This window comes from Caretta caretta, chromosome 6, assembly GCF_965140235.1.
Source record: "Caretta caretta isolate rCarCar2 chromosome 6, rCarCar1.hap1, whole genome shotgun sequence".
Classification (NCBI taxonomy): Eukaryota; Metazoa; Chordata; order Testudines; family Cheloniidae; genus Caretta; species Caretta caretta.
The window spans coordinates 4,106,835-4,117,328 of NC_134211.1; the positions used below are offsets into that span (position 1 = coordinate 4,106,835).

Here is a 10,494-nt window from a genome sequence, read left to right on the forward strand (position 1 = left end):
GGGTCGTAAATACATAAAATCAGACTTCTGTAGAAGCTAGTGACAGCTGTCACGTGAGAGGCAAAAGTACAAATGGGTTTGAGTGGATCTTCAGGATGGTGTATTAAGAAGATGGCCTGAAACATAAGGCCGTGTATCAGATTCCTGGTGTGAGGCCTAAAGCCTGAGCTAAAGTAACCAAAACTTTGCAGATCTAAAGCAAAGCCAAGCTGTGAGCAAGAGGCAGGCCCCGTTCTCAGAATCTGGCAAGAACAGGGCTGATATTGCAGAATCACACGTGCTTAAGTAGTGCTAGGCACAAGTATATATACGCCAGCACATTCCAGAAAGGCGGTACCAGAACACCTCCATACCAACCACATGCCCCAGAGATAACAGGAGCACACTGACCCATCCTAAGGATAAGGTCAGGATGACAGCATGATGGATAGGGATGTTTTAATCAAACCAACTTGTACAAGATAATGGGCAGCCCTTGGATCCGTCAATGGGTGACACCCGAATACGTCAGAGGGTGTCACTCTGATACATCAGGGGCAATACGTCACTTGTTTGTATTTGTGTATAAAGATGTATCTCAGAGGAAGTGTCTTTGGCCAGCCTAGCGAGCAGTGAGAGTCCCACCAGTGACTGAGTTGCGTCCATTGACACAAGCATACAGGTCTGACAATCCATCCAGATACTATTACTGTGCTCTATTGACAGTAAACCTGGCCAGGTGCCTTCACTGAAAATTGAGTCTGTGGATTTCTTGGGCTGTTTAATTGAGGTCTGCTATCTCCACAGAGCTGGGACAGCACACTGAACGAACACACACGCAGCCAACATCTGACCACAGGTGGCGACGAGGCTGTACATATAAGAGACTAGAAAAAGTAGCATAGTAATCTTGACAAATATAGTCAACAAGGTGAAATGAATAACATCATTGCGTTGTGTATGTCAGAGCAGGACAGCTTAAGGATGGGGAGGGATGTCAGAGAAGAAATGATTGCTGACCCTGGGGTGAGAGAAAGACAAGCTGAATATACAAATTGTTCGGGCCGTTGAATTCACAAAGACACAACAACTATCAGCACACAGAGTGTCCTGGACATGATGACCCTCTAGAGCAGTGGGTTACAGATGACTGTGAAGCGGTGAGAGGCCATGGTGGCCAGGAGGCATCATTCATTGGTCACAAAGACACAGACAAAGAAAAATTGCACAGCACACTCAGTGAATGAAATGATTCTATTACTCTCTGCTACAGAAGTCATGAGCACCCGAGGCGCAATGACAGAGGAATAACCAACATCTACAATGGACAGATTACTGAGGAAGAAGCACAGAGGGGTGTGAAGATGGAGTCAATCCTGATTAAAACAGTCATCCCAAGATTCCCTACCAGTGTGATAACATAGCTCGGTAGGAACAACATGAAGAGTGGGACCTGCAGCTCTGGGTGGTCCATGAATCCCAGAAAAATCAACTGTGTCACCATGGTATGAGGCGGGGTGGGTGGGAAATCTAAATTTGCAAATAAACTGGAGCCAAAAAGGGAGCATGTGTAGATTCCTTGTAACAACTCTGACTGCTCCTGTGAAATAGTGTGTCTCGGGAAATGTATTATGGGTTATGCACACACTTCGCCCTGGAGCTACTGCACTGTCTCCTTACAGAAACACAAAACACTGTGCATTGTTTTGCATTCAATTAAATATGTGCAGAGATCCCACCACAATACGAGAGACTGTCCAAATCTGAATCGTTCCCATGCCAGAAATATCCCTTAGGGCACAGGGCTTTGCCATCCATGTCTCTCCTGCCCACCCTCTCTGTTGTTAAATCAGATTAGTTTGGAAAGGAAGTAAATCATCTCTTGTAAATGTATAGACAATAATGAATGGTGTAGAACTTTTTCATTTACACTGGTTTTCTCTTCTGGCTCCCATCAATGTCAGTGGGAGTTGATGGCACTTGGCATCACTGAAACTCAAAGCAAAGGTCTTACAAAGGATCTGTGTCTAACGTTGGGAATCCCCAGCAGAAAGATGTTGCAGGGCTAATATGTACCTGTAGAGACATTCATGTCATTGAATGTCTTTTTTTTCTTCCTGAAGGCTAGATTTTAAATGGAAAGATCTGCTCAACTTCAGAGAGTCACTAGCACCAAAGGGCAATGATACATGTAGATGACCATAAGTGATAGCTAACATAAGGACCGTAGCAAGTTCTAAAAATCGTTTCCCCCGCCCTCATTGGGTTTATCTATGCGCCATTCCAAGGTGTGGGTATTCCTCAATCTCTAAAGAAGTGGTGTAGGCCCAAAAACCTAACTTTGACAATTGTTTTAAAGGATAATTATTTTAAGTGGTAATATTATAAGTGGGTACAAAGTAGACATAAGTGGGAAAAGAATTTCCTGTCTCCTGAACATATTCAAGATTTCAAAATATTTTCCCATTCTACATTGGGATGAAACCAGGTCTTCTGCAAAAACTTCACAGAAAGTGAGAGATAGAGAAGCTTGACCCATGAATAACCACTAGCCCAGTGGTTAGGGTACTCATCTAGGTTAAGGGATGAACTGGTGGATTTTCAACAGTTCCAGGGAGACTAGCTGACAGTCACTAATGTGACTTGGCCCTCCAGATAAGCCCCGGATACTACCACTCAAAATGCCACCAAGCAATTGCCTGGTGGGTCAGGATGACTTGACCACCACAGAAAAGGTTGGGGGAGAAAGGATGCTGGAGAGAATGTCATAACACTTATAGAAAGGGGGGGCATCAGTTTGTCATCATCCATGTCCATCACCTGCAGTGCCATTCCCCATAGCTCTCTTCCCTCTAGGCAAACCCACAGTTTCTTGTGCATGCTCTTCCCCGGGCCACACCTAACTCTCCCCAAACTCACTAACTCCCCCACCAAGCTGATCACAACTCCTTCTTCCCCATTCCAAATCAGGCACTTGGACTTGGGTCTCTCACATCCCAGATCAGGCTTACAATCACTGGGCTATCAAGATAGACTTTCTCTTTGTGTGTCCCAATGAATCCTTTATTGTTCATCCAACAGGAGAGATTGAGAGACAGAGATGCACCATAGAATAGAAAACAGGGCAGACATTAGGGCACTCACATGTGATATTGGAAACATAGATCTATTTCCCTGCTCTTAATTAGGCAGAGAAGTGACTTGAATAGGGGTCTCCCACATCCCAGGTGAGTGCCCTGCTAGCTGGGATTTGGCTATTTTGGAGTTGCTCTCTCTATGTCTCTGGAGTTTAATCACAAATTCCATCCTGAACCTGAGAAATGTTGAATCAAAACTGAGACATTCCAATTAAAAGATTCCTATTTGGCAAATCCATATTTGTGGGGGAAAATCCATTTTATTAAAAAGTTCCCAGCCAGCTTGACTGCAGAGAATGGAAAGTGCCCACTTTGTAAGCAGCTGTTCAGTATTTTGTTTTAGCCTCATCATTCAATGTATGGGCCCAGGTGTGACGGAGAGCTGGGCAAGAGCTGCTGACTCAGCCCTCTGTCAGGCCAGCTCCCATTAAGGGAAGCAAATTGGAGCTGGCTAGAAAAAACTGCACCGAGTTGGTGAATGGGAGACAGTTACCCACCCAATTAGCCTGGGGCTATAGAAAAGGCTGGGAGAACAGCCGCCAAAAGTGGGGGAGAGTAAGGGAGTGGAGGCAGAGATAGTGCATCTCTCCTAGGTTGACATGGGAACCTAAAGCTGTGTATGGTGAAAAGGTGGTGGGAACACAACCTGTAAATGAATGACACCAGTGATTATTGAACCCCAGGGTCTCCTAGGGACATTGTCAGCCTGGCAGGAGCTAAGAGGGCCCTGCAGAGCCCTTCTACACCAGGCCTTATTTAAACTCTTCCAGCCTTGCTCTGGAGACAGAATTCATAATTTGCTCATGTGCTTTTCCAGGGTGTTTATTACTGTAGTGTCTGAATTTATTTTCAAAATGCCCCTGTGAGGTAGGGAAGTGAGACACAGAGAAATTAAGGTCAAAACTTGCCACTAATTTTGGGTGCCCAATTTGAGACCCTGCAACAGCCCAGAACTGGAATTGCTGGGAAAATCCCCTGCTTAGCCCCTGGAATCCCTGGGATGTTGCCTTCCCAGGGCAGATGGACTCTTGGGGGGATTAAACTGGGAAGCTCTAGCAAATCTCGATTGATCCTGTGTGAGCAGCAATTTTTATAGGGTCAAATTTGGGCAGATTTTCATCAGATTGGCATAAGGCACCACCCTGTCAAATTTCACATCACTGCTGCAAAGCTTGGGGTCACCAGAGCTTTTCAGAGGAAAAGTCATCTGTGGTGGAGTGGTTTTTTTTAATGTGGGCACAACAATGTCTTTTCCCCTAGCTTTGGTCTCAGAAATGGCAGAACAGGCTGAAACTTTCCAACTAAATACATTTCAATCTGAGGCAGGCAGCAGCCTTTTAAGTCAGGTCAATACACCGACAGGAAGCATGTCAATTTTGGAACGTCCACATGTTTCATGCTGATCAAAAATTTGAAAACCAAAGATTTTGACATTTGCAAATGGACATTTTTCAGAATTTCCATTCTGTACAAAATGTTAATATTTTAACTTTTTTCCTTGATTTGTCAACATTGGTTTGCATCCCAAGTCAGTTTTTCCCATGGCATGGAAATTCTGAATTTCACTCAGCTCTGCCCTGTAGAATAGACTCAGCTACAGCAGGGTAAAGCTGTTTTGTTCTAGGGTAGCACGAGGGAGAAAGCACTAATGCAATGTGATAGGTAGCTTTGTGGTGCAATGGCTAGTCCATGATCCCTGCTAATGGAGGTGGAGATGCACAGATTGGGGATTCACCTGAGTCAATCCTTTCAACATTTCCTTTATGGCCTGTATTATGCAGGAGGTCAGACTAGCTGGTTACAATGGTCCTCTCTGGCCTATAATCTGTGGACCTATTCAGTATATGGCACCTTTATATTGATATAACTTCATCCACACTGATGCTTATACCAGTATAAGTATATCAGAGGAGAAGCACATCCCTAACAGATATAGCAACACCTGTAAATCTTTCGGCTGTAGGCCAGATCTAAGTGTTGGCACATGGCAGAGATGAAACCTGTACTCCTAAATCTAATTGACACTTTGGGCATCTCAATCCAGAACCAGGCCCCATTGCTATTCCTGAAATCACCTCTCAGCTGAGGCCAAACTCCATAGGTGCCTAAACTCACTTGGCACCTACATTTTTGCAGTAAAAGCTCCTTTGTGCCTGTTTCTGCCTCTGAGTATGCACACAGCTACTTCTTTCTGAGCATCCAGATGCTTACCCCTTCCACCTCAAAGAAGAAGAGATTTCACCAGGGGTCTCCCATCTTTCCTGTGGGCACTCTAGTTGCTGAAATATGGGATATTCTGGTGTGGTTCTCCCTCAATCTCTCCTGTTAGAGCTGTTCTATTTGGATTCTGTGATTTATTATCCCCAGCCTCCAGGAGACATCAAAGACATTTTCATGATCTCTTCTGACATTCTATCAGGGGGTAGCCATGTTCGTCTGTGTCCACAAAAACAACACGGTGTCCGGTGGCACCTTAAAGGCTAACAGATTTATTTGAGCATAAGCTTTTGTGGGTAAAAAACCCACTACTTCAGATGCATGGAGTGAAAATTACAGATGCATTCATTGTTATCCTGACACATGAAGAGAAGGGAGTTCCCTCACAAGTGGAGAGCCAGTGTTGGCAGGGCCAATTCAATCAGGGTGGATGTGGTCCACTCCCAATAATTGATGAGGAAGTGTCCGGTCTGGCCAATGTACATGGCAGTGGGGCATTGCTGGCACATGATGGCATATATAACATTAGTAGACGTGCAGGTGAATGAGACCCTGATGGTTGGCTGATGTGGTTGGGTCCTCTGATGGTGTCACTAGTTGAATAGGGACTGGGAGTGGCTGGCTCACTACAAAAGCAGCTTTGCGTCTCCTGGAATTGACACCTCCTCATCAATTATTGGGAGTGGACCATATCCACCCTGATCGAATTGGTACTTGTGTTCCTGAAGCACACTGCAAAGACTGCCAATGCATAGTCAATACTCAATAAGATGCATCATTTGTCTGATCTGGTATGGCAATTCCTATGTTCCCTATATTGACTAAAATTTTCATTTTTTTTTACTTGTCTAGCAGAGATGTAAAGAGAGAGGGAATATGCAGAATACCGAGACCTCTGTTTTTTCCAGTAACTAGGAAACTCCCACATTATCTCCAACTCATTTTCTTTCTATCCTAAAGATTACAAACGGGCATGAGATGCTTTGCGCCCATCAGCACAGATCTCACATTGTGTTACCGTGTCACTGGCCAGATTCTGATCTCAGTCTCACAAGTGTGAAGGTAGAGTAGCTCAGCTGAAGTCAATTGGTTAATGAGGAGTCAAACCAGCCCATAACTTCCTCCACCAAATACAAACCACAATGGAATTTACTGAGTGTACACCTACACCATGACTGGTAAGAAATGTCATTATTATTATCTTTTGAGCATCTCTTTGTGAATGTGACAGTGAAATTCCATAGAAACATAACGGCCATACTGGGTCAGACCAAAGGTCCATCTAGCCCAGTATCCTGTCTTCTGACAGTGGCCAGTGCCAGGTGCCCCAGGGGGAATGAACAGAACAGGCAATCATCAAGTGATCCGTCCCCTGTCGCCCATTCCCAGCTTCTGGCAAACAGAGGCTAGGGACACCATCCCTGCCCATCCTGGCTAATAGCCATTGATGGACCTATCCTCCATGAGCTTATCTAGTTCTTTTTTGAACCCTGCTATAGTCTTGGCCCTCAAAACATCTTCTGGCAAGGAGTTCCACAGGTTAACTTAGTATTTATCCCTAGGAGATGCATTTTCTCATTTCTAGGCTCTGGGAATCTGAGAGTCAAAAGTAACCATAGAATCAGTTACAGTCCACACCACTTACAAATGTTAGTACCTCTGAGAGGATTTGTAAGAGGGAGGAAAAATAATGCACATGGTGACAAAGAATGTCTGTAAAACATAGACTGACTCCAATAGGACAGTGACACTTTAAGGCTGCATAGACAGTGATACCAAACTTTTCCGCTGGGGCTGCCTCATAGTAGGCACCTAAATTTCTATTTAGGCACCTATATAAAAGGGGCACTGAGCATCCCTTGTGCCCTTTGAGGTCGTTTGGATTAGGAAGAGAAAATCAATGACCATGAATAAACTCTATAGCATTGATTATTTGCGTACACTGATAGCAGATTATTTGCCTCCCTTCTAAACTAAACACTCCCAATCTATATATCTCTTATTTTATAGAAGATTTGACCCACTGGATGGTTTCATGCATATTAACACAGAGTATACAATATTTCTGTAGCTGGGTCATATCCTATCTCTAATGGAAAGCATGTGGGAAATACAAAGAGAACATTTCCTAGGAGTGTCCTTTGACGTGTTATGTTTATACACTGTTTCACAGGAACAATCACAGGGATTATGAGGGATCTGTACTCAATACTCTATTGGCCCGTGATTAACTGTAATCCTTATTTTTATTTTTCACCAGCAGAGGAGAGAGTTTCTGGAATAAATGGCAGAGAGAAATCACACCACGGTGACAGAGTTCATTTTCGTAGGATTCACAGATCATCCAGATCTACAGATCCCCCTCTTTATGTTGTTCCTAGTGATGTATGTGGTCAGCCTGATGGGGAATCTTGGGATGATAGCGTTAATCATGGTTGAAACCCGACTTCATACCCCCATGTACTTTTTCCTAAGCCAGATGTCCATTGTAGCTATTGGATATTCCACAGCCATAGCTCCCAGGCTGCTCATGACCTTGGTAGCAGAGACGAGAACCATTCCTTTCACTGAGTGTGCGGCCCAACTATTCTTCGTCTGTTTTTTTGTGACCAGTGAATGTTGCCTCCTGGCTGTGATTGCGTATGACTGCTTCAAAGCTATCTGTAATCCACTGCTCTACAGAACCATTATGTCCAAGAGACACTGTGTCCTGTTGGTGGCTGGCACATATGTCTGTGGCTCTGTGAATTCAATTGTGCAAACTCTATTTATATTCAGTCTGTCCTTCTGCAGCTCCAGTGTTGTCAACCATTTCTTCTGTGACGTGCCCCCCATGCTGAAGCTGTCTTGCTCCGACACCCAGGTCACTGACCTTGTACTTTTCACTTTCTCGACTGTAATTGTCATGACTACTTTCCTGGGTGTCCTAATCTACATGTGCATCCTTGTGGCCATTCTCAGGATCCATTCTTCCAGGGGGAGATGCAAAACCTTTTCCACCTGCGCCTCCCACCTGACAGTCGTCACTATGTTTTATGGGACACTGATATGTATATATTTAAGACCCAGTTCCAGCTATTTGATGGACCAAGACAAGGTTACCTCTGTGTTTTATGCCCTTGTGATCCCCATGTTGAACCCCCTGATCTACAGCCTGAGAAACAAGGAGGTAAATGATGCCTTTAAAAGGGTGTTATATAGGAAGATTTTTTCTTGGTAATTATAATCATTATTATATTTTAACCAATAAACAGCAGATAGAAGAATGAATTCTCTGTATCATTATCCTTAGTTCTCTGACTCAGCTACTCCATGTGACGTTACGTTGTATTGAACTGTGTACAGAAAATATAATGTTAGAAATTGCTGTTTTCAAGATCCACGAATGAGGGTCTGTGACACTACGTAGAATTGGCAAGATGCTCTGGCATTTGGCTTAAAGGACAATTGCTGTTGGTCCCAAAACCGATCCTTGAGGAACTCCACTGGTAACTTCCTCCAGCCTGACAGTTTGCCTTTCAGTATGACCCTCTGTAGTCTTTCCCCTTTAACCAATTCCTTATTCCTTTCAATTTTCATATTGATCCCCATCTTTTCCAATTAAATTAATAATTCCCCATGTGGCACTGTATCAAACACCTTACTGAAATCTAGGTAAATGATAAATACAATGGAGGGAGAGGAATTATTTAAGCTCAGTACCAATGTGGACAAAAGAACAAATGGATATTGTAGAAGAAAACAAGTTCTTACTTTTAGTTTGCATGCAACAAGTTAGAGACAGTTTTATTTTTAGGCAATTGCAAGAAGGAAGACAGCCGTTTGGATAGTGTCCGTTTTTATGCTAATTTTTAAAGTATAAACAATGTAAGGCAAATATTTATACCTTTTTATTACATAAAGCTCTGCTTTGTTTATACATTTTTTAAAATATTTTATTTCTTTTAAATATTTTTTTACTACAATTACATTTTATTATTTTAAGGCAAGGTTAAAAACAGCTTTGCTTTGCAATTTTTATTCGCTTGCACCAGTTTTGCCTTGATAAGTTTTGCGTTCTTAGGGGTTAGAGTTAGCCTGACTTTTGCTTTTTTTTTTTTAACAGAACTAAGATGGCTGCACTTAAATCCCTTTTTTCACACTCTCCCCTTTAGTGCTTTTAGCACAACCATCATTTTTAAACTTTTATTTTTTAGACCTTGTATTTTTGATTTTAGATTAAAAGGATCAGGTTTAGCCCCATAACTTTTGGTTGGATGTAACGATAATGCGTAATTAGTATGAACATGAAAGGTAGTTTTGTTGTTCTTGTTTTTTATAACCACAATAACAAATTTTTAAATTAAACAAAAACAATGTGTTTATTGTAATAGTAAGCTGGGGTTATTTTGTAGCCTTAGTTACATAGCACCATACATTATAATTAGTCAATAAGATAAATGCTTTATAGATGGTATGAAAGGCATGTGTTTTAATTTGATATATATTTTGAAGCACATAGAGTTGGCCTTGTAATTTACAGATTTTTTTGAACCTGTGGTAGGAGTGAGTGTAGGGTTTGGAATTGGTCGGGTATGAAGGTGGCTTAATTAAAGGGTATTTGAAGCCTAAGATTTAATTGTAGGACTTTATTTGCAGGCCAATAGATAAAGATTTTTTGCAGCAGTGGTGAAATTAAAATGTATGTTTTGCAAATGGTGACCTTAACGTTTACACAGCTGTAATTTCTCTTAGAAGAGCAGGTGTTTTGTTAGGGTCGGTGTTTGTTTTCTACTTTTTTAACAAACGCTGTTATAAACCGTGACAATTTTTTTTGGCTTTAGCTTTTGTATGCACTGAGGCTGTGGGGGCTTTAAAGGCCAAAAATGTTTATTGGCTTCTTATTTTTATGTAAACACTGGGTGTTATTTTAGGAGCACTGACTATAAATTGGCTAGGCATACCAGGGGAATTAATTTTTTTTAATATTACCGTGAATTGTTTCATGTTCTATGCATTTTTTTATGGACCCGGCAGGATTTGGTATGTGGGAGCCCACACCCCTTTCACTGGCCTGTAGGCTTGGAAGGAGCACTGCGAGTGACTGCAACTTTACCCTGAAAACGTTTAAGTTTGTTTTTACGGCCACAGATCAGATGGCACTTTTGAAGCACTAGTAAGG

The 10,494-nt window shown here is 42.4% G+C and overlaps 1 protein-coding gene across 1 annotated transcript; it reads left to right on the forward strand.

Annotated features, from left to right (window-relative positions):
- The first annotated feature begins 7,617 nt into the window (after positions 1–7,617).
- On the forward strand, positions 7,618–8,582 carry LOC125629455 (olfactory receptor 5AR1-like). Its single transcript, XM_048834863.2, has one exon. It carries the CDS (start codon positions 7,618–7,620, stop codon positions 8,551–8,553), a length of 936 nt encoding a protein of 311 aa, XP_048690820.2. The 3' UTR covers positions 8,554–8,582.
- The last annotated feature ends 1,912 nt before the right edge of the window (positions 8,583–10,494 follow it).

Bases quoted from the DNA above. Each gene is read 5' to 3' on its own strand.
- LOC125629455 (XM_048834863.2), top strand. From the start codon at position 7,618: ATGGCAGAGAGAAATCACACCACGGTGACAGAGTTCATTTTCGTAGGA.